The sequence below is a fragment of the Monodon monoceros genome, unplaced genomic scaffold (assembly GCF_005190385.1).
Source record: "Monodon monoceros isolate NGI ecotype Baffin Bay Population unplaced genomic scaffold, NGI_Narwhal_1 Super_Scaffold_21, whole genome shotgun sequence".
NCBI lineage: Eukaryota > Metazoa > Chordata > Mammalia > Artiodactyla > Monodontidae > Monodon > Monodon monoceros.
This window is the reverse complement of record NW_021703778.1, coordinates 74,762,278-74,786,324: the sequence shown is the minus strand read 5'-3', so window position 1 is coordinate 74,786,324 and position 24,047 is coordinate 74,762,278. Positions and strand designations below refer to the sequence as shown.

At 45.2% G+C, this 24,047-nt stretch overlaps 2 protein-coding genes across 9 annotated transcripts in view; one reads left to right on the top strand and one right to left on the bottom strand.

Annotated features, from left to right (window-relative positions):
* Positions 1-5,643, top strand: part of ADPGK (ADP dependent glucokinase) — a 26,545-nt gene extending 20,902 nt beyond the window's left edge. For 3 of the 4 annotated variants that reach the window (XM_029238013.1, XM_029238015.1, XM_029238016.1), the window contains 3 exons: positions 1,343-1,539; positions 2,162-2,260; positions 4,910-5,643. In XM_029238013.1, coding sequence (XP_029093846.1) covers positions 1,343-1,539; positions 2,162-2,260; positions 4,910-5,461 — 848 coding nt within the window. In that variant the 3' untranslated portion in view covers positions 5,462-5,643. The remainder of the gene's footprint in view (positions 1-1,342; positions 1,540-2,161; positions 2,261-4,909) is intronic. The other variant, XM_029238014.1, reaches the window with a different exon arrangement.
* A 4,408-nt stretch (positions 5,644-10,051) lies between these two features.
* The window catches only part of BBS4 (Bardet-Biedl syndrome 4), a 56,207-nt gene continuing 42,211 nt past the window's right edge, over positions 10,052-24,047 (bottom strand). For 2 of the 5 annotated variants that reach the window (XM_029237293.1, XM_029237294.1), the window contains 9 exons: positions 23,206-23,333; positions 20,620-20,674; positions 19,575-19,643; positions 18,451-18,603; positions 18,187-18,358; positions 16,442-16,511; positions 15,677-15,818; positions 14,922-15,123; positions 10,992-14,373 (listed from right to left, as the gene is read on the bottom strand). In XM_029237293.1, coding sequence (XP_029093126.1) covers positions 14,264-14,373; positions 14,922-15,123; positions 15,677-15,818; positions 16,442-16,511; positions 18,187-18,358; positions 18,451-18,603; positions 19,575-19,643; positions 20,620-20,674; positions 23,206-23,276 — 1,044 coding nt within the window. In that variant the 5' untranslated portion in view covers positions 23,277-23,333 and the 3' untranslated portion in view covers positions 10,992-14,263. Of the gene's footprint in view, positions 10,875-10,991; positions 14,374-14,921; positions 15,124-15,676; positions 15,819-16,441; positions 16,512-18,186; positions 18,359-18,450; positions 18,604-19,516; positions 19,644-20,619; positions 23,334-24,047 lie in introns of those variants that run through there. The other 3 variants (XR_003795828.1, XM_029237296.1, XM_029237295.1) reach the window with 3 other exon arrangements.

Here is a 24,047-nt window from a genome sequence, read left to right as displayed (position 1 = left end):
CCCCGTCTCGGGCAGCGCGCCAGGCTGCGGATGACTGCTCCTCCTGGTGCTCGGCGGACATGGCCTCCAAGGCACTGCCTCAGGCTGAGTTTTGAGATTTTCAAGACTTCAAGGAGAGGAATGTGGGATGCGCGTGGGATGGCACCGAGTGAACTTGGAGAGGCCTCTCCGCCCCCCACTGCCCCCCCTCCCCTAGGACTTGGGCACTGGCGCACTCCCCTCAAGTGCTTGGCAGCTGGGGGCTCTCAGTTGGTAGTTCCCCACCTGACTGCACATCTGGGTCTCCAGGGGTGGGGCCCTGCCACCTGCACATTAAAAACTAGGTTCCGCTGGAGATGCTTCCTCCCGGCCGCGGTGCTGAGAGGCACCCCTGTAGCTGCACACAGATTCCCAGCTCCTGCCCCCGCCCAAGACCCCACCGGGGAGGGTCTGGCCTCCCTCTGCTTGAATCAGATTAGTGAATGCTGAGTGGGCACTCTGTGCAGGGGACTGTGACTGGGCTGTGGGAATCAGAGACATACAGTGTTGAGGGGGGATGGGGCACAAACCTGCGAAAAGTGAAGTAATGATACAAGTTTGAATACTAGCTAACATAGTAGAAGAGAGGACTCAAAGCAAAGTGATGAATCACCAAACCACGTAAAGGAGAATCTCTGGATCCTCAAAGCAGTGAGAGTACACCTCAGGCTGGAGCAGTTGGCAGCCCTTTCAGGAGGTAGTAACACTTGAACTTAGTCTTTTATTCATTATTCATTATTCCAAAGCAGCTCGCTCACGGGAGGCTAGAGCAGCCAGATACTCTTAGCTTCTGGATCCAGTGCCCAGGAACCACCAGTGGGCGGCAGGGAGGAGGAGGTACAGTCATTCCAGCCTCCTTAGGTCCCAGCTAAATGACAGGTGCTGGGGTGTTACTGTGAGGTGGAAGGTGCTTTGGGAAAGGCAGCATGTCCTACGTTCGGAGACCCGCATGGTGCCCACTGTGCACCAGTGTTTGGAAGTTGTGCTCTGCGACTGGGAGGGACACGGGCATCCTGTGTTTGGACAGGAGAGCTTCCCTGGGACTCGAGGGGAGCTACTTGCCAGCTCCTTGACAAAGGCACACAGCACCCATGCTGTGTTTTTGTGGGGCTGGGGTTGGGGTTTTGGGTTTGTTTCTTTCTGACCGCCATCCTCCAGGCTGCGGCACCATGCTTCCCTTAGGCCATGGCAGCTGGGGTCCACTCAGCCAGAGGCCAGCCTGCCCAGAGCCAAGGCTCCAGTGAGGCCCCCGCCAGGCCCCGCACAGCTAGGAGACTTAAAGCCTCTTCCTTTTCTTCCCATTGTGTCGACTGGGCTTTTCTAGGGGAGGAGTGGGGCCAGTTAAAAGCTCCCCATGCCAACCGATTCATCTTCTCCCACGACCTCTCCAACGGGGCCATGCATATGCTGGAGGTGTTTGTGTCTAGCCTGGAGGAGTTTCAGCCAGACCTGGTGGTCCTCTCTGGATTGCACATGATGGAGGGACAAAGCAAGGAGTTCCAGAGGAAGAGACTCTTGGAGGTAATAGCACTGTTACGGGATTTCACAGATCGCAGCTAGCGTTTTCCTTCAGATCCCTGCCTCTCTCAGCCCCTGCAGCTTGCGCTGCCTTGCCCTGGGTCCTGGGCTCCCGGGACGTGTCGTGGCAGCCGAGAAGCCTGCCTCCCACTCCGGCGAGGCTCCTCATGGGGTTCTCTCAGGCACGGGCAGCATCTTGAGTAGGACAGATCAGAACATCGTCTTGCCTGAGCCTCTGCTTCCTGTGCTAAGCTGAACGTGGCTGCAGACTGCAGTGTCTGCAGTTTGTGTCCTTTGTGTTTTCTGTATCATCTCATTCACATCAGCTGTGCTGCAGATTCACACAGCAGCTGAAGCGGACTGCTCAGTTGAGGTCCCCAGGAAGAGGCTGGCTGCGTGAACGTTGAGGGGCGGTTTCTTGTGCTCTCTGAGTCCTTAACCCCAGTGCCTCTCCGCAGAGCCTGGTTTTCCCTGTTGGGAAAAGCCTCCCTTGTCCACAGTGTCTGTGGCCGCCCACGTGGCCGGGAGCTTTCATGAGGATGCACTGCCTCTCGGGACCTGTTCCTTCCCTCTTGCCTGACTTCCTTCTGTTTCTGATGGCAGTGCTCTCCTCTTGTCTCTGCAGGTCATGACCTCCATTTCTGACATCCCCACGGGTATTCCAGTTCACCTGGAGCTGGCCAGCATGACCAACAGGGAGCTCATGAGCAGCATTGTGCATCAGGTAACCCACGGGCAGCACGGGGGGTCACTGAGGTGTGGGTGTTGTCTCACTCAGACCTGGGTCCATGAGATCCAAGTCCAGGAGCCAGGACTGTGCTGGAACAGGATCTCCTACTAGATTAGGAATATGGCGGTGTTACTGATGGGCTCTTGGGGCGTGTTTCTCCTTCTGGAATGGGGAAGTTAGAAGTGAATGCCTTTTGCAGCAGAACTCAAAGGAGAAAACTGAAAGCCCAACTTGGGTGCTTTCCGTTGAACTTCAAGAAGTTCAGAGAAAGGAAGTTTGGGGGGGCGCTTCACTCCCTCACCGTCAGGCCCTGAGGTGTTCAGCCTTTCGACAGTAGCAATGATCAGATAAATCCAAGAGTGCGGTGCTTAAGAGCACAGACTTTGGAAACCAGGTTGGAATGCCAGCTTTGCCACTCGCTAGCTTTGTGAACTTAGGCAGGTTAGTTAACCTTTCATTTATTGTTATTTAACCTCTTTAATGGGTACTATATTCATGTGGTTCAAAACTCAAAAAATATTAAAATATATACATGAAGTCTCGCTTCCTCCTGCCCCCTGTATCCACTGTTAGTAACCTCTTTACTAGTTTCACCTGCTCCCTCCAGAGTTATTGTGTACATATATAAGCAAATATGGGAATATAGCCTTATTTTTTCATCCCTTTTTACCCCCAAAGATAGCATAGCATACTGCATACACTGTTGTACACTTTGCTTTTTTTCACTGGATGCGTTTTGGAGCTCTCCTCTTTGTCATCACTTGGTTAGAAGAAGCGTGTGGTACATCCAGTGTCTTTAACTCCAACCAAAGCTGGGCATTTGGCTGTCTGCCCTTTGCTGTCCCATACAGCGCTTCAGCAAGTAACTTTGTACATGAGTTTATTTTGCCCATGAGCAGGTACATGTGTATGATAAGTTCTCAGAAGTAGAATTGCTAGATTGGGGCACAAAAAGCATTTGTAAGTTTGATATTGCAGAATTCTCGTCCATGAGCACTGTACCAGTTTGCTTCCACTAGAATTCTCTACAAGTGCTTGTTTCCTCATATCCTTGCCACTGGAATGTGATTAAAAACATGCTTTCTTACCAATCTGACAGGTAAAAAGTGGTATTTCAGAATAATTTTTTTTAATAGACTACCTTTAGGGCAGTTTTAGGTTCACAGCACAGGTGAGCAGAATGTAGAGCCCCATGTAGCCCCTGCCCTCCACACCCAGAGCCTCCCCCATCAACATCCCCTGCCCCAGAGTAGGGCGTTTGCAACAGTCAGTGAGCCTACATTCACATGTCAACATCACGCAAAGTCCATCGTTTACATTAGGGTTCACTCCTGGTGTTTTTCAGTATCTTTTTTTTTTTTCTTTTTTACCTTTTGGCCACAACTTGCGGCATGTGGGGTCTTTGTTCCCTGACCAGGGATCGAACCTGCACCCCTTGCAGTGGAAACGTGGAGTCTTAACCGCTGGACTGCCAGGGAAGTCCCATTCGGTATAATTTTTATTCTCATATTTCTCTTTTTGAGGTTATTTTTTTCACTTCTTTAAAAAGCCATTTTTATTTCATTTTCTGTGTAGCTGTCTACTTAACCTTTCTAAGCCTCGGTCCCCTTATCTGTAAGATGGAGGCAATCCCTCCTTCCCTCAGAGCATTACAGTAAGAAGTGAATGAAATAGAGCCAGTAGCTCAATGTGTAACAGAACATGCAGTAAACGGAAGTGGTGTTACATTAGCAAAGGGACAGGCCCTTGATTTTTTTTTTTTTTTTTTTTTTTTTTTTTTGCCACACCGTGCCAGCTTGCAGGATCTTAGTTCCCCAACCAGGGATTGAACCCACGCCCTCGGCAGTGAAAGTGCGGGGTCCTAAACACTGGACCGCGAGGGGATTCGCAGGCCCTTGATTTTTTAAAAAATATATGCGCGTGCAGACACACCCCTGCATACCCACAGGGCTCATCTCTCTTGCACAAACATTCACCTTATTCAGGTCCCTGGCTCTAAGGAAGGAAGTGCTAAGTAAGAAAGATAGCAAGGTGGACATAGTGGTACCCCTCAAGATAGAAAACCATGGCTCTTGTTTGGTGCCCTTTCACACACAGTGTTATTACTAAATTCAGTCTTCCTAACCCACACCTGCCTAGAAAGCTTAGATCAGACGTGAAGCCACTCTTCTTGCTTCTTGGTGTTGTGTGCGAGGAACCCTTACAACCCTGCCTGTGGGCTTCTCCACTGTACTGGTGTGACACCTGCTGACATTCAGGAACTGAGAGTCAGGCCCCGTCGGTGGTGAGAGCCTCTGCTGTGTGTGCAGAGGCAGAAACTGGGCACCGTGGAAAGAAGTACAGAGCGTACCCCTCTGCCTTTGTATGCCAGCATATAAACAGAAGACTGGCTCTAATACAGAGTTACTGCAACTTTCCAGTTGACCGCAAGTGATGATGAGCGTGGAGATAGAGGTGTAATAGCCAAAATAGGGACCTTGATCGGTCACTTCCCCCCGCAGACTTCAGGAGCAGGGAGTCTTGTGGTAAAGAAGAAAGATGCCGGCCCTACCTGCCTTCCCTGACATTAGTCGTCGGCTGTGTCCTAGGATACTTAGGAGCTAGATGTCCATCAGAAAAAGACCCGCATTTTGTTTTTGTTAGCAGGTCTTTTCTGCCGTGACTTCCCTTGGGCTGAATGAACAGGAGCTGTTATTTCTCAGCCAGTCGGCGTCTGGACCTCACTCTTCCCTCTCTTCCTGGACCGGTGTTCCTGATGTGGGCGTGGTCAGCGACATCCTCTTTTGGATCTTGAAGGAACATGGGAAGAGTGAAAGCAGAGCCTCAGACCTCACCAGGATCCACTTCCACACGCTGGCCTACCACATCCTGGCAACTGTGGACGGACACTGGGCCAACCAGCTGGCGGCCGTGGCTGCAGGAGCTCGCGTGGCCGGGACACAGGCCTGCGCGACAGAAACCATAGACACCCGCCGAGTGTCTCTGAAGGCGCCCCGTGAGTTCATGACCTCCCGTTCGGCGGCTGGCTCCAGGGTCATGTTAAACCCAAACGAGCCAGTGGTCGAATGGCACAGGGAGGGAGTGTCCTTCCACTTCACACCAGTGTTGGTGTGTAAAGATCCTGTTCGAACTGTGGGCCTCGGAGATGCCATTTCAGCCGAAGGACTCTTCTATTCAGAAGTACACTCTCACTAGCAGGAAGATTGTTGTGGGTCATTTTTCTGAAGGAGGAAAACTAACCAACCTAAGAATGACAGGAATTAAGTGGTTTGGGAAACAGGATTGAGAGTGTCAAAACCGTTTCTAGATCTAGTTGGAAGACAGCCAAAGAAACAACAGCAGATTAAACTGTACCAGATACATTCCAGCCAGTTGACGATTACACAGAAACATTTCAGGTTTTAATCAAAATCCAGCTATTTACTAACAAGACTAGATTTTTCTTCTTGTTTTTTGTTGTTTTTTTTTTTATGTTGTGTGTTACAGGGGTGAAAACCTGATTCCCAGATCCCCTCTTCAAGTATTTTAGGCCTGACTTCTTTACCCTCGAGAGCATGTCGGTTTGGAGAAAGCACTCCTTGCCAACCTCGGGAGTGCGTGCTCCCTCACCCGCTCCCATGTCTCTGGTAAAGTGCAGTGTGAGTTCTCGCGTTCTCTCAGCTCAGCGCTCACGGCAGGATCATGATTTCCATTCAGTGTTCTAATGAAAAAATTTAATGAGCACACCTTCTCAGTCTTCTGCTCTCAAACTTAGGACGGAGCCACAAGTAAGGACAAAACAGGCCCTCCTGTGCGTCAGAGACAGCAGAGGCTGGGAGCCTCGTGGTTCCCTTGAGGGAGCCGGTCACTCTGCAGCTGAGGAGCCTGCCTGGCCTGCAGGGTGGGGCTGTGAGCTGAAGGGCTGCGCCTTCTTGCCCTGGCTCCTTAACTGTAGGCTGGCTGGTCAGAGGCTCCTGTGCCTGGGCCCAACCTCATCGCCCAGCTCTGGACGTGCTTTCTGCAGTAGAAGACTGATCTATGTTCTTTCTGATCCTTGAAGGCATCTTACAACTGGAATATGCTTCTGGGTGTATAACAGATCATGTGTGTTTTACATTGACACATCACATCCATTAAAGAGTTTGACCTCATAAGGGTCCCAGGGTCATGAATAAGTTTGTCATGTTATGTATTTATTTTTTATAAATCAAGGAGACTTCAGCGTGCTTTTAAATATTAAAAACAATTTACGTTTCAGGAATGCGAAGTCTGTTTGTGATTGATTTCATTTCTACCACGACTCTGGAGCCATAAATCATTTTGATCTTGACTTGTGACTTACATGTTCCTCTGCTCTTGAGGTGTTTGATTATCTTGTCTTCCCCATCACTAGGTTAGGCAGCCCCTCACAGTGAGTCTGAGCTGTAGGTCTGTCTTCTGGTTTAAAGTGACAGAAGAGGGACTTCCCTGGCAGTCCAGTGGTTAAGACTCCATGCTTCCAATGCAGGGGCACGGGTTTGATCCCTGGTCTGGGAACTAAGGTCCTACATGCTGTGCGGTGCAGCCAAGAAAATTAAAATTAAAAAAATAAAGTGACAGAAGATACTAGTATCAAGTACTCGAGCCAGTATGACCCAGAAGTTGGAAAGAGTGTGGTGAGCCTTCTCAGTACGTTCAAAGAGCAGTATAGACACGTGTCAGCTGGTGGCAGGCCAGCTCAGGTCACAGGTCATCATTCACGCTGGGCTCACAGCAGCAGCTTCTGGAATCTCAAAGCTACCTCAAGTTCTCCATTTATGACCTTCCCCCCTGCCTTGCATGAGAAGGAAAGGCTTGATTACTCCTTCAAAGACAAGCCTGGAGAATTATGCAGCTTGAAATTCAAAGCAAGTAGCTTATTAAGAAAATCTCTGGCTGCTACCTCATCAGTCTGCCTTGAAGCTCAATTAAAAATAATTAAACCACTTCCTAGTCTATTTTTAGAAAAGCTTAAGTGAGGAGATTTCTATTTTCCCAAGAAGAGTTAGAATAACTCATCACTTACGTTCTAAACCTAAGCAGCAGTGTTCTCCATGTGACCTTTTTCTTACAGGCAGCCCCTGTCCTTAGCATATTCTCAGCATTTCTCCAGTTTTCACTGGTGACGTCGAGGAAGGCGTTCAGGAGACGTGGGCAGCATGTACCTCAGAGCAGTGTTTTTCAAAAGGTGGGTTTTGAACGATTAATCGTTACTAAATCAACTTGGTGTTTATAGAAAGTATCAAAATGCATCATACATTATGGGGATAATTATTTTAAGTATTGTTTTGTAAAACTTTTCTGTATTCCTGAATGTGTGTGTGTAGATACGAATATACATGCATCCCTCTGTGAACCTCCCACCTTGATGAGAAGTAGGCTAAGCTTTGGAAGTAAGATTAACTGGGCTGTATCACCCAGGACAGACAGGTGGAGGCAGAAGTGAGTTGGAAAGGCAGGAGAAACAAGAGGTGGAGCTTCAGGCCCCTTTGCTTTGAACTATATTTTACAGAGATCTCCATGTATGATTTTATATGAAGAAGAAAAGCTTGAAAATCCCCCATACTGGAAAGGGTGCCTGGTGAAAAATGATCCTTCCTAAAAATGTTCTAACACTCTTGCATTCCCTTGAAATTGATTTAACACCCAGGGAAAAGCTGCAGCACACAAAACACTGTCAGGAGATAAGAATTCAGCCAAAAATGAGTAATATTTATTGCGCAGATTTAGTTTGCATTTTATTCTCTCACTCTGTCAAGTTTGAGTGGGGCAGAGGTTATTCATCAGCAGAAGAAATTCAAATTCTGTGCAGAGTTTGAGGTGGTGAGTATTGAATGACATTGGACAAGGTACCTTTCCTGAGCCTCATTTTTCCTCATCTGTAAAACAGGGCTAACAATGGTCCTTACCTTCGTAGGGTTCTTAATTAAAGAGGAATGCGGAGCAAAGTAGTAGCACAGTATGTGGCATGTATATAAAAGTTTAATAATTGTCAGTTACTAAACTGAACAGGCAATTTTCTGGGTCTCTTTAGGACTACTGAAAATCACTGAAAAGCTACCACAATGATAATTTAACATTTTATTCTTTGCTCTTTCTTTAGGTAAAGATTTTCAAACAGTGAAACTACAAATTTTAAGTCCATTTGGTAAGTTTTGAGAAAAGTATATACCTATCTAACCCAAGTGCCTATCCAGATACAGAATGCTTCCATCATCTCAGATAGGTCCCTCAGGCTACTTCCAAGTTATACTCAGCCTCCCCCTCAACCCCAGCCCCCTGAAGCACCCACTATAATCTTTTTCACCATAAATTAGTTTTGCCTGTTCTGGAACTTCATAGAAATGGAATCATACAGTATTTAGTCCTTTTGTATAAAGCTCTTTAGTGTTATTTTTTTATGTCTCCTCACTGATTTTTTTTTAAATTTTTTGTTGAAATATAGTTGATTTACAATGTTGTGTTTGTTTCAGGTATACAGCAGAGTGATACATTCTCTTCCATTATAGCTTATTACAGAATACTGAGTAGAGTTCCCTGTGCTATACAGTAGGTCCTTGTTGATTATCTATTTTATATTTAGTAGTGTGTATATTTTTATCCCAAACTCCTAATTTATCTCCCCCCCTTCCCCTTTGGTAACCATAAGTTTGTTTTCTATGTCTGTGAGTCTTTCTGTTTTGTAAATAAGTTTATTTGTATCAGTTTCTTAGATTCCCCATATAAGCAGTATCATATATTTTGTCTTTGTCTGGCTTGCTTCACTTAGTATGGTAATCTCTAGGTCCATCCATGTTGCTGCAAATGGCGTTATTTCATTCTTTTTAATGGCTGAGTAATATTCCATTGTGCATATGTACCACATCTTCATTATCTATTCACCTGTCGATGGACATTTAGGTTGCTTCCATATCTTAGCTATTGTATATCATGCTACAGTGAATGAACACTGAGGTGCATGTACCTTTTCGAATTATGGTTTTCTCTGGATATATGCCCAGGAGTGGGATTGCAGGATCATATGGTAGCTCTACTTTTAGTTTTTTAAGGAACCTCCGTACTGTTCTCCATAGTGGCTGTATCAGTTTACTTTCCCACCAGTAGTGCAAGAGAGTTCCCTTTTCTCCACACCCTCTCCAGCATTTGTTATTTGTAGACTTTTTGATGTTGGCCATTCTGACTGTTGTGAGGTGATACCTCATTGTAGTTTTGATTTGAATTTCTCTAATTAGCGATGTTGAGCATCTTTTCACATGCCTTTTGGCCATCTGTATGTCTTGTTTGGAAAAATGTCTTTTTAGATCTTCTGCCCATTTTTTGATTGGGTTGTTTGGGGATTTTTTTTGATATTGCGCTGTTATGAGATGTTTGTATATTTTGGAAATAAACCCCTTTTCAGTTGCATCGTTTGCAAATACTTTCTCCCATTCTGTAGGTTGTCTTTTCATTTTGTTTATGGTTTCCTTTGCTGTGTGAAAGCTTTTAAGTTTAATTAGGTCCCATTTGTTTATTTTTGTTTTTATTTCCATTTATCTCCTACTCCTACTCTAGGAGACAGATCCAAAAAGATATTGCTGCAATTTATGTCGAAGAGTGCTCTGCTTATGTTTTCCTCTAGGAGTTTTATAGTATCCAGTCTTACATTTAGGTCTTTAATCCATGTTGAGTTTATTTTTGTTGTGTTAGAGAATGTTCTAATTTCACTCTTTCACATGTAGCTGTCCAGTTTTCCCAGCACCACTTATCGAAGAGACTTTCTTTTCTCCATTGTATATTCTTGCCTCCTTTGTGGTAGATTAATTGATCATAAGTGCATGGGTTTATTTCTGGGCCTTCTATCCTGGTCCATTGATCTATATTTATGTTTTTGTGCCAGTACCATACTGTTTTAATTACTGTAGCTGTAAAAACCCTTTTCGTTCAGCATAATGTTTTTGAGATTATGTTGTTGCATGTAGTTTGTTGCCTTTTGTGGCTAAATAGTATTCCACTGTGAATACGGTGTTTCCGTTTGGGGCTTTTATGAATAATGTTATCTACAAGTCTGTGTGGGCATTTTCCTTCCTCTTGGGTAATACATGGGAGTAGAATTGCTGGGAAGAATGTATATCATGAGATAAGTGACAGACCTTTCTCCAAAGCGGATGGCCCATTTTACACTCCCACCAATGATGCATGACAGTTCTGGTTGCTTCTTGTTCTTGCCAGTATTTAGAGTTGTCAGTGTTTAATTTTAGCCATTTTGATGTGTACACAGTGGTATTTCATTGTGGTTTTATTTTGCGTTTCCTTGATGATGGACAATGAGCACGTTGTCACATGCTTACTGGCCTTTCATGTATCTTTGTGAGGTGTCCAAATTTTTTGCCCATTTTTTTTTTCATTTGGTTTGTGTATGTTGTTGTTTGGGTTATTAGTTTTTATATTATTGAGTTGTAGGAGTTTTTTATATTTTCTGGATATAAGTCCTTTGTCAGATGTATCTTGTGAATATATTCTCAATCTGTAGATTGACTTTCATTTTCTTCATGGCCTAATGGGAAGTTCTTGATCCTGTTTTTAAAAAATTTTTGTAGGGGCTTCCCGGGTGGCACAGTGGTTGAGAGTCCACCTGCTGATGCAGGGGACACTGGTCCGGGAGGATCCCACGTGCTACGGAGCGGCTGGGCACGTGAGCCATGGCCACTGAGCCTGCATGTCCAGAGCCTGTGCTCCGCGACGGGAGAGGCCACAACAGTGAGAGGCCTGCATACCGCAAAAAAAAAAAAAAAAAAAAAAAATTTTGTAAGACTGGATTTAATAGAATTCACTGGTGAAATCATCTGAGCCAAGAGTTTGCTTAGGGTAGCATTTGATTTATAGATTCAATTCCTTTGATCGGACCTATGAAGCCTTTACATTTCATCTTGTTTCAGTTTGGGTATGTTGCATTTTTCAAAGATTTTGTATATTACGTCCAAGTTGTTTTATTATCATAAAATTTTTCATAACATTCCTTTATCTTTTCCATGTTGTACAGGACCTGTAATGCTATCCCCTCTTTCATTCCTGATATTGGTAATTTGTCTCCTCTTTTTTCCCTTCATCAGTTTAGCTAGGGATTTGTCCATTTGTGTGTGTGTGTGTTTTTTCATAGAACTTTCAGCTTCTTAGATTTTTCTTTAATATTTTCTGTACTTTGGGTTTATTTTGCTCTTTTTATAGCTTAAGGTAGAAACCTTTATCAGTGATTTTCTACCTTTCATTTGTTCTAATAGAAGCATTTATAGCTCTAAGTTTCCTTATAAGCACAGCTCTTAACCCTACAAATTTTGTTTTCATTATTCAGTTCAAAATATTTTCTAATTTCTCTTTTGATTTCTTCCTTATTACAAGTATGTGTGTATAATTTCCAAACATGTAGGTTTTCTAGATATTATTAATTTCTAATACAATTTCATTGTGTATAGAGAACATATTCTGGAAATTTCAATCTGTTGACTTTTGAGACTTATTTTATGGCCCAGTATTTGGTCTGTCTTGCTAAATGTATTATGTGCACTTGCAAAGAATGTATTTTCTACAGTTACTGCTTGTAGCGTTCTATAAATGTCAAAAGAAATTGACAAGCTGGCCAATATGTCCTTTTACACTTTTTGTCTAATTCTATCAATTGCTGAAAGAAAAAGTGCTAACATATCCAACTATGATCGTGGATTAAATTCTATCAATTTTTACTTGATGTACTGTGAAGTAATGTTAGTTGCGTACATATTTATGGTTTTCTACTGACTTGACTGTTGATCATTATGAAATGCCCCCCTTTATTTCTGGTAACACCCCTTGTTTTGAAGCCTGCTTTATCTAACATTAATATAGTACTAGGCTTTTTTATCCTGTGTTTTTTTGTTTGTTTGTTTTGCGGTACGCAGGCCTCTCACTGCTGTGGCCTCTCCCGTTGCGGAGCACAGGCTCCGGACGCGCAGGCTCAGCGGCCATGGCTCACGGGCCTAGCTGCTCCGCGGCATGTGGGATCTTCCCGGACCGGGGCACGAACCCCTGTCCCCTGCATCGGCAGGTGGACTCTCAACCACCACGCCACCAGGTAAGCCCCTCTGTGCTTTTTAACTGACATGTTTAGTCCACTTACATTTTTAAGTCTAATTACATTTTAATGTAGTTATTGACATGACTGGATTTACATTTAACATTTTGCTATTTATTTTCTCCTTGTTCCATCTGTTTTTTTACCCCCCTCTCTACTGTCTTTTTATATTGGGTTGGCCAAAAACTTCCTTTGGTTTTTAAGTAAAAAGATGCATTTTTCATTTTCACCAAGAACTTTATTGAACAACGTAGTCACCGTTTTCTTCCACTACCTTCTGCCATTTTTCAGGCAACTTCATAATTCCATCTTCCCAAAACTTTTTATCTTTTTGAGTAAAGAACTGTTCCAGGTGCCTTTTACAGTCTTCCAGCTAAGGGCTACTAGAGCCGTCTTACAGAAAAAGAAAAAAAAAACTTTTTGGCCAACCCAATAGCTGTGCTTCTTTGCATCTTTTTAATGTTTACTCTAGGGATTATAATATACAGCCTTAACTTTTCACAAACTATTTAGGATTAGTTTTGTACCATATCATGTGAAATATAAAAACCTTTCAACCATAAGTTTCCATATACCCCCTTGTCCTTTAGTTATAATGTTATAATTTTTACTTGGAACAGTTATGTGTATTTTTTTTAAATTAAACCAAGATAGTATTTTACATTTACCCACTGGTTTATATTTGTTGTCCGTGGGAGGACTGGTCCATTGTGAGCTGCTCTCTATTATCAGACAATAGGGATTTTTCCTTAAGAACAAAATGATCATTGTAATCATACACTCCAAAATTTTACTTCGTTTTGTACTAATATTATTCAGTAAGAAGAACACTTTTCCCATTGCTAGTTCATACTTCCGCTTTCTTGCCTCTAATTTGAGCCATCTAAAACCATGTCTGTATCTGTAACTGTGTACTTGGTCTCATTTTTCTAATTGTCATGTAATTTTCCTGTGATGACATGAGCAACTCCCATACTAGGAATTAGAATAGCTCCTTTCTCAACAGAGTGAATGAGAGACTGCAAATCCACAAGCCCCAAAGACTGAGCAGGTACAAGTTTCTTTTAAAAAGTTTTTTTTTTGTGATCCCTCATTTTTATACCTGAATAACTTTCCCCAAAGGGATGATATATAATCTTTATTCTGAAAAGTATCTATGGATATAATGTATTGATAACATCTGGTCAGTGGTATCATCGATTGTCAAATAAAAATTCCTCAGTTAAGCAGCACTTCCTTTTTGTTAAATCCTTGGTGCTGACACCAGACCAGCCCTTTACTTCTTTTCATCCTGACATGGTCTGGCTCTACACTGACCTCTCAAGAACAAGATAAAGGGACTTGTTCTGGATGCTTTTGGGAAAGTGCAGCTGGGATACTCACTCAGTAGCCTGGGCCTCAATTTAAAGAGCTTGTTTCATCATTTTTTTTTTCTTTTAGACTATTAGAGCTGGATTATTAATCAAAGATTTGTGTTTGCTTCAGTGGCTGATATACCACACAGCCCAAGGATCAGCTCAGCTAAGACAAGGCTTTGTCATGACAGGACTGCTGCGCAGAGGTCTGTCTCAGACTTTCCTTCCACAAAGGAAGGGGTCCGCCAGCCAAGAGAAAGTCCTTTCCAACACAGATAGCACCACATGCCCTGCTGGCTCTTGGAACTACATACATAGAGCCGAAGCCTTGCTCTCAATTCTTCGGGAACCTGTCTGGGCCATCTTCTCGCTCGTTTCCGGCTGATGGGGCAGCAGGGGCTGCGCAGGCCTCAGCCTCCTCGTGATCATTGTAACACGTTCTGCGTTCCAGCTCATGATGCCCAGGGAACGTGCTGGCCTCCGTGCTGCCTGTGTCACGGGACCTTTCCTAATCTGGAACATCCTCGCCCAAGAAACCCCAACTCTCGGCTCATCCTACACCTATTTTTCTCTTATTTGTGCTGATGCTTCAGTTGGTTGCGCTTCCACAGTGGGCTCTGGCTCCAGAGGAAGAGATGGTGGCTTTGTGAGCTGGGATGTTCCTCCGACACCTAGTAACAAAACAAACAGCTTGAATTCTCAGTTCCATGGTTCCAGAAGAAATCAATATTTTCACTGTCAAGTTTCAAGGAAAAAAACCCATATTTTCTGAGACTAGTGGGACTGTGGCCCATCTGGGCAGCTGTGAAGGAAGACCATAACTGAAGAAATAAAGCAACAGTCAAGTGTGCCTTCAATGACCTTATAAAAGAAATGTTTAATTACCTGCACCATGCTGACTTATAATAAGGCAGTGAGAATTAAAGTGAGACTACATAACGAAAGGTGCCGCAATGTATTTCTAAACCTGAATATTGTAAAGACCCAGCGTACCGACATCCAGCTAAGCCTGCCAGTAGCTGTTAACTTTTACACAAATTGCCTTAAGGAAACAAGTGACAGTTCGGCCACCCTTGGGCTTTTTTCCCCTTCTAGGCAGCACTACGTTGGATGTGTCCTGAGTCTGAAAAGCACAAGCCTCATTCCAAGCTGTAATCTCTTTGCAGGCACATGTGGCTTGTACCCACAGGTCTTCATATAGCTGTGTGTAGCTTCCTACCTGACGGGAGCTTCCTATATGCGGCTGCTGAAGACATTGCCTGTCCTAGAGCTTGATTAGAACCCAGAGGCTGCTGGAAACTGGCGGCTTTACTGGTTGAAGTGGTCCGCTGCTTTGATTTGGGATCTTTAACTGGTTTAGTCCAGACCAGTGCCTCCCCGACCTGGAGAGCAGCTCCCAACTTCTGGGCCATCTCCACCATCTTGTGCCCAAGTGGGAAGGAAAAAAAAAAAAAAGAGTCACAGGGCTGACCGGAAGCCTCATCCCAGGTCTTCAGCGGGCAGGTGGGGGTTAGCTGAAATAGCATCTGCTGTACTAGCATTTGAGGGAGGAAACACTTACTGCAAAGAAATCATTCTCAAACAGCAGAGACCACACTGCCCTGAGTGGATGGCCAGGGAGTTCTTTAAAGGCTCTCAAACCCAACAATTCAAGTTTGGTGCATTGTTGGACTAAATTCCTGCCTTTTTCCTATGTGAGGAGACTGGGAGGAAGCTACAAAGAGACATAATACAACTCATTTGAGCTGAGGTCTATCAATAATAGATATAACTCAGTAAGCCTGAATTTCCTCTTATTATTTTCGTCCAGGAAAGTTTCTTCTCAAGCTGTTCTTAATTGAAGAATTCATGCCACTAGGAATGTCTAAGCCAAAACAGGCATGAGCCTATATAACACCTTATATTTGGGTTATTTGGGCTTGATTCAAAAGTCTCGTGACAGCTTGCTTATGACTCCTAGGAGCTAAGGCTTACCTCCGGGTCAAATTCCAGGGAGCTGCTGTCCTTGAGTAGGTTGACTTTCTTCTCCATCTCCTGGTACTGGGCCAGGGCGCCCCTCTCCTCTCCCTGGTTGTACAGCAGCACAGCATAGTTCAGGTTTACCAAAGGGTTACACCTGTGCAAACAGAGAGCGATCCTTATGGAGCTGGGGCTTTGCAACACGTGGTCATTTAGAGATCCTTCTCACTGCACAAAAATAAAACTGGCTAAATACAGACAGCTCCACTCCACAGCAAGGTGGGGCACACACGTGTTGTGTGGACCTTTGGAGAAGAATCAGGGAATTAACTTCCCAACCAGCAAAGCAGGTACTGGGACCAAGACTGACATCTCAGCCCTCAAGAGACGAAAAACAGGTCCCTACCCTGCTGCCTAACAGAGGCCAGTGGAATATATCCCAGGAGAGTCAAGTTTATCTTAAATTAAACTGAGCCCAGAGTCCCATGTGACATTCCAGCGAGCCCACAGCTATCAACAGCCCAAGCCCACTGCCAGCTCTCACTTTCTCTGGCCTCCTGACTACTAAGGGCTGGAAACGTTTTCTCAGAAAGAGTCAGTGTCGGGTCCTGCCGAGCCACTCTGTGCTCAGAGCCACGTCCTGCAGCGCAGAGGCCCGCTGTGCACAGAGGCACGGGGAGCGAGCAGCTGGGCTGGCTCGGCAACGCCGGGGCCGTGGCGCCACCTCGCGGCTCTGCGGCGCCCAGCCCTCCCAGCGGCGTTCCCGACAGGGCGGCTTACTTATCCAGACGGACTGCTTCTGCGTAGGCTCTCCTGGCATTCTCCGTGTCGTCCAGATTGGTCAGAGCCACTGCAACGAAGAAAGTGAGTGCAGTGGCTGAAAAGCCCAGCGGAGAAAACACAGGCAATGTTTCAAGACGGCAGTTCATTCAGCCACCAAACCTAACTAACTCCTGGTGTGCCCGCCCAGCTCCTGGCACCACCGTCTGCGCAGGCCACTCAGCTTGGATTCCAGGTATCATGTTGTTCAACGGTCCCCTCTCCACAGTTAGTCAGCGGCCGGGTTCCATGAATTCCATTTTTTACAGCTTCTTTGGTGACACTGCCCTGGTTTAGTCGTGTCAGGCCTTCCGTTTTGTTCCCCAAGGGCACTGTCCCGCTTGCCACAGCGCAGGCTGCCAGGTATCTCGCTGACTGAGACAAATCTGACCGCGTCACTGGCCTACTCAGGAATACTCACATGCTCACTGCTCTCCAGCACCCATAACCGTACCTTTAAACTTTTGTTTAGCAACAGAACACTCTCCCTTTTTAAATCAGTATTTTCTGAAAGCCTGACCTATAACCCAGACAACAGCAGAGCTGCTCTGGAAGCCCTGCCCGCTCCACCTCCCCAGCTGTTCATCTACTTCTACCAGACACAAGAGGAGATCCACGAACACAGCTGGGAAAAACAGAGCCTCTGGGATCAAGTGTACAGTCCCTGTGCTGTACTCAATGGTCCTCCATACTCTGACGCCAGACTACCTCTCCTGACTCATCTCCCACCACGTTCTACAACACTATTGCCCACTAATGGCCTGGTACCTCTTGCAGTTTCATGGCTGCATGCCTTTACTCAGGGACTTCTCGGCCATTCTGTACTACTGAATTCCAGCTTATCTTTTCACAACTCAGTGTGAAGATCATCTCTACTTCGCAAAGTTAGAATTGCTGCTTATGCCATACAGTACAGCTATTTGTTTACATTCCTGTATCCCATTATGACTGGGCTATCTTTGTATTCAGACAGCCCCCAAGTAACCACCACTCAATTTGTTTTTGCAACCTTTCTCTTATAAATCAGAACCTCACAGTAATGACCAAAACAAACAAACAAACAAAAAAAAACCCAAAAGGACACCTGAGGACTACTGTCAATGAGAACATGGAAACTGCTTTTAGGTATACATTTCTTAACTTTAGTATACGGAGAAGTATCCTCCGGAAAGAATATTTAGTATAGGGAGAAGTATCCCCCAGAAAGAATATTTAGTCAGTACTTTTATACTGTAGAGCAACAACAATAATAGACTAATTATATAATGACAACAAAACCAGTAGTTAACATTCATTGTGTCCAATCATGTAATCCTTTCATCAACCCTATGAGATATAGCTAGTAAGTAGTAGAGGCAGGACCCTACCTAAAGCCCAAGATCTTAACACCTGCTGATAACTGGAGCTTGGCTGGATTCAATATATGAACTGTCATGGGAAAAGCACTGTTAAAAGATGAACTGGAGACGAACCTGATTGAACCTGCTGGTCTCTGAGTGAAATTCCCCTAAGTGAGAAGCAACAAGGTGCTTTGTCATCTTTTTCTTTCATATTTCTTCAAACTCCAGGACAGTAATCCGGATTCCTATGGGATCTGCAAGGGAATGGCTTCTATGGGACATTTAACCACTGGCCTCCTGTGATTCTAATTCATTTTTCCCTGAGTACAGACTGCGAAAGGGGTTCTTCACACAGATGTCTCTTACCAGCCAAGAGCATGTAGAGCTCCCCCACCTTCGGCTGGAAGCTGATGGCTGCACTGAGAAAATGGAAGGCTGATGCATACTGCTGCAGAGTCAGGTGGACAAGGCCCAAATTATACAGAATCTTCCAGTCGAAGGGTGCCAAGTAGTTGGCTCGTTTCAGGCAGCTGATAGCCTGCAGGAGAGAGCAGGCACTCGGTGAGAGGCTGGGGCAAGCTGGCAGAACCAGTAACTGAACACAAACCAAGAAAATGAGGAGACACTCACTGCCACGTATTTCTTCTTGCCAAAGAAACACATTCCAATGTTATTCCAGAGTGGAGGACTTTCTGGAACAGCACAAGCTACAATTCTGTATTTGGTGAGGGCAACATCAAAGTCCCCATGGGTCTGCATCATGCTGCCTGCTGCCAAGATGGCCTGAAAACATGGGATGTGGAAAGTTGGTAATTCAGTCATTCCCAAAAGGCTGTTGCAGTGAAGTAGCCTTCCTGAGTGTAGATACTCAGCAGGCCCATCAGCACTGGTGGGACTGAAAAGCTTCTTCCAGGGACCTATATACTATATCCAAGCTATTGGAACAGACGCTCCTGAAGAACACTCCCGCACCCCACGCTGGCTCTCTTCGGCATAATACAGAAAAGTCACTGACCCAGCTTACTTCTTTCCTACTGGTGGCCAGGGGAGTCACTATTTCAGAGTATCGGGGCCCTGTAAGTAAAAAGCACCTTTAACCTGTTCCCTACAGCCCCTACTTGGTACACCAAGTGCTCTAGACAACTCAGGTGCACCTGTCTTTGGCCACTAAGGTGCAGCTCCTTCTGCCACAGGGCAGAGGGTGAGTCAGCCTTAGGCTTCACTGATCAAGCTTTTCATGTCTCTAAGGAAAAGGGTTAAGGTGGGGTGCTACGTCAGGCTACTACGACTTCCAAGATAGGACTGAGTCTGTACTGTTAACAGCCGGTTTTGCTGCATCTCCCTCAGTGATACATATCCACGTGATGATCTCCTCCTCCCCAAAGTCGTATCTGGACAAGAGTTGTAATCTCAGATTCATCAGGAATCAAGTCTTTTCAGCAGATTTATTTCTGACAGTAGTTATAGAGGCTCTGCCAATTTCCTAAGTAACATATAAAACTTTACCAGCACTACAGTTTTGCTTTCTGCATAAGTTAACAGGCCCAATATAACAAATGTGCTCTTTTAGAAGATAAGAAGCAGAGCACTGACACTTTACAGTATTTTCAAATGAGAGCCACGCTTATTTATTATAACTTTTCTAAGGAAAAAGTACTTTCTCAGATATACAGAACGCTTTCTAGGGCCAGATCACCTTTAGGAGTGGTGGGACCATCTGTGTGAAGGCTCTGGGGTTTGACAGCCTGCAGTACCTTGTAGTTGGTGGGGTCGTAAGTCAGTGCATTTCCAAGATGTTCAAATGCCTTCTGGTAAATGCCAAGCTTGGGAAAAAGCAAAAGCCAGAGAATTACACTGTGGGGACGGTAGTTAAGGAGACTGGCCAAGCACACCCTCATCAGACACACCCTGACTTTTCCGGGTTCTTCGGACAGAAAAAGAGCTACAGATAACCGGATTCTTTAAAAGAGGAAATTAAGATCCCCACGTTTGTTTTCCCTCCTGTTTTGTTGATTTGTCCCCTGATAAGGTCAAAGTTGCTGTTTGCCAGGAACAGCCTCTGCCACACTAGCGCTGTTCCACCCGTGGCCTCTTGGCAGGAAACGGGCTGGTTCGCCGCATCTCCCCTGGGGCCAGCCTCCCAAGCCAGAGCCCCGGAAGGCCCAGGGTTAAGCTCCTTTGAAAGAAAACTGAAACGAAAAGGCCACCACAAAGGCAGGGCTGGAGGCAGGATCAGCTAAGAGGGGAACCAGGGGCTTCGATGGGGTGTGTGGGGCAGGGAGAAGCCCTGAGGGATCCCTGGGTCCCAGGGCCTCAGGCAGACACAGAACAGCGATGGGGCCAAGAGAATCCCACCCACACTCGGGAATGTGGAGGGGAGAGGAGACTTTTTATTCTAGACGATGCTTTGCCTTCTCTCTTTTCTAGAGGACGTGGCTGGGAAGAAGGAACAACAGGAATGGCCTTTGCCCCAAAGCCCTAGCGGTACCACAGCTTCTCCTCCCACCACAAAATGCCAGCCCCTCTGACCCCAGTTACTTCCCGTATGTGTTCCTGCCTTGGTTGGGTAAGAACTGTAGTTGCACTAAGGCTCAAACAGACTTACCTGCTTCTGATTTGAATGCTGAAAATTAATTCCTTTAGCAGACAAAGAATATCAAATGCAGAGAGTAAAGTTCATGTCCTTCTTATGACCTTTAGTAAGTTGTGTTAAAGTTAAAATGCAGGAAAACCACAACACACACAAACCCAAAAACACTTCTAACGTCAATGCATGGGTGAGCAAAGAATTCGTCTTACCTGGAGGTAGAGTAATCCTAAAGTTGTGAGAAGTTCTGTATTTTCTGGTGAGAACCTGCAACACAGAGATGCTCAGAGGGAAACAAGATGTGTATGAGAGACACTAAGATACATAGTAATTCACCCTTGTGCACTACCTGAGACACCACTGTGCCTCCCACTCCCCATAGGAACTCTCAAAGGGATTTGGGAATTTCCTTCCAAAGTAGGTCACCTCAACCCTAGCTACAGGGAGGATTGCTCAGCTAGAAAGAATGGGACTTCGGGGCTTCCTTGGTGGCGCAGTGGTTGAGAGTCCGCCTGCCGATGCAGGGGACACAGTTCGTGCCCTGGTCCGGGAAGATCCCACATGCCGCGGAGCGGCGGGGCCCGTGAGCCATGGCCGCTGAGCCTGCGCGTCCAGAGCCTGTGCTCCGCAACGGGAGAGGCCACAACAGTGAGAGGCCCGCGTACCGCAAAAAAAAGAAAAAAAAAAAGAACGGGACCTGGAACTCAGACTCCTTTCGCAGGACCTTTTCTTAGGGCCAAAGTCCTGAAAGAACCTATGGAATATTTTGTGCCATTGTCTTGATTACACTGATAGAATTCAAGAATAATGCCCTGTAAACCAAGTCAGTCTAGAACACACACAGTTTTAGCCCTTTCCCTCTTGTGAGATTTTTTTTTTCCTGTTCTCACTGCGCTCAATGCCAGCCAGCATAATTTCCCGCGTAATTTAGGATCCCAAGGCCCCTAATGCTCTGCTCTCCACATTAAACAAAAAGCCATACTAAACAGCCAAACTAAAGAAGGAAGACACATACCCACTCTAGGAAAGAATGAGCTGTTGGCTTTGTGGAGTAAACACCGGCTTAAGTAAAAGATTATCTGCCTTTCCAATCCCTCAATGACATCTGTCTTTGTCACAAAACGAAAGCAACACTGAGCTCACATGATCTGACTACAGGATCACCAGACAGCTTCAACAGTGAAAATGACAGAAGGTGAAGAACAGTGTCTCCTGTTTCTAAGGAATGAGGTAGGGTGCTGGTCACCTATGGGGAGACCAGAACCACAGGGGCCAAAGCCCCAGCCTGGGGAGGCCTGAGCTGGCCAGACAGAGCTTACTCAGTTCAACTGAGTATTCACCCTTCACTTTCTGCCATAAATACCCATCCTAATCACTTCCTCCCCCAAAGCAAGTAAGTAACTTCCATGATTCTGGTGGGTGTCCATCCCCCCACCAAAACACGACTACTCTCTCCAAAGCTGCGGGTCATAAACAATGGTTTCTATAATCTCAGTGAGGCTCCAAATGCTCAGCTGACCTGTTTTCTCCTTTGAGAATTTCAGTGACTTAAGTCCTTGACCAGCCACTAGAAGAATGTGTGAGCTAATGTAATTTATGTGAGCTAATAAGCTCAAAGAGCCAACTTACAGAATGCAGGGGTCAGGGATTAAAGCTTCCACCCAGCACCAAAGAGACTTTAACATACGCTACGTGGCTTCCTTCCTACTTGTCCATATAAACTTAGCCTTTTGATGACAGAAGTCTCTTTTGTAGCTTAAACCAAAGGATTTTTATGTCTTTTCAGATATAAAATATGGTTGAAGAAAATTCCAAAAGCAGTGTTGTGACTAATATAACCAGAAAAGTTACTATCATGGTAGAAGACAAAGGTAATTAACAAATTAATAGAAATCTACGTTTAGTTCAAAGTCTAATTATCAGGAGTAACAGACTCTGTGGCCTTAAACCACAGATGAGGCATTCTATTAACTGACCAAACAAATGAGACACTACAGCATTTTGCTACAGCTCTCCCACTTAAACACAAGACCCCAGACAGAAAAGACAAGACAGCATGTGTCCCTAGAAAAGAAACGCAGACCACCACACTGGGAAAGCCAGTCAGTTACGTTTTCAAGGGGGGTTTGGCTGACCCTAATGATACTTTTCAAAAGCATGATATTGGTCTCAAGCTAACAAGGCCAGATCTTTATTACTCAATCAGGAGATTTCTCTCCCTAATATCCTGAAACACAAGATCTTTTATAAAGTTTAAAACCACAATGGCAGACTGCCAGCTGACTCCAAAATCTGCTCTCTCCTTCCTCCTAAGCACATCTGCCCACCTCCCTTGCAGCTAGATGTGGCCACCTCACTAATTTCGAACCACAGAATGTCTGCAGGAATGATGTGTGCAACTTCCTATTTATTCAGTACTTAGCTTCCTATACCACCTCCCCCAACCACAGCCTGGAGCACAGATGCTACAGTAAGTTAGCTGCAACCATGCAGGTGAAGGCAACAACCTAAGGAATGATGAGGAAGGAACATGGAAGGAACCTGGATCCCAGATTGATCTTGTGGAGCAAAGCTGCCCAGCTAGGCTAGACCAGCCACACGGATGGGTGAGAAAGAAACATGTCTGTCTTCCTTATTTAAACAATCGGGAGCTCTAAACCTTAGCTTAACAGTAACTCTGGCTCCTACAACTCACAATGTGTAACAGTCACACGTGTTCTCTCTTAGACTTGGGAGTTCACGTCTGCTCCCATTTTTGTTTTAGTTTCTCGCTGCTCTAAAGGAACAGACACACTTACTCCACTGCTTTCTTGTAGATTTCGATGGCCTTGTCCAAGTCTCCCTCCAGCAAATGGATCTTGCCCAGCATTATGTAAGTCAGATCATGCCTGTTAAGATGTAGGGCATTGTGCAACTGGTCTTGTGCCTAACAAGATTGACAGAGTAAAGAGAACCAGATCACTACCGTGAAAGGACAATGACCTTGTATGGCTAATGTAAAGACAGAGCTCCTGCTATACTAATGTAGGAATATCACATTTCAGCAAATGCCCCACTACCCAAAAAACTAAAACATACCCAAGCCGTGCGTGCTCATAGGACAGCTGGCAACACAGAGTGTCTGCCTCTAGAGCCACTTGGGGGCCTGTACAGATGATTAAACCTTCTGAGTGTTTCTGCTTTCTGATATTCACACCCATGACTCGTATTTCGTAAGTCAAAAGGGATATCATGGTCTGCCCCAAACTCGACCCCAGCTGCACCACTGACCAAATGCACACCCTTCCCCAGGGTGGACCTCATTTTTCCTCACCAATATTTTGATGAATGAATGAATCCTCATTTATTCATTCAACGTGTATTCATCGAGTGCCTGTTGCTCTAGGTACTAGTATACCAGAGCTAACGCCAAGAGCTTATGCCCTCGTAGATGATGAAAAGGGCTTCGTTTAGTCCTTCACTGATTCAACAAGTATTTCTATAAATGCCAGGTACTGTATTTGCTTAGCCTGTAGGCTTTATAGTAAAATCTAAATATAATGCTTCTCCTCCATACAGGTCTGACCAAAAACCAATTCCACCTCTCCCTGGGCTCAGAATAATCCTGTGAATAGATATGTACTTACTCAGTTCAACTGAG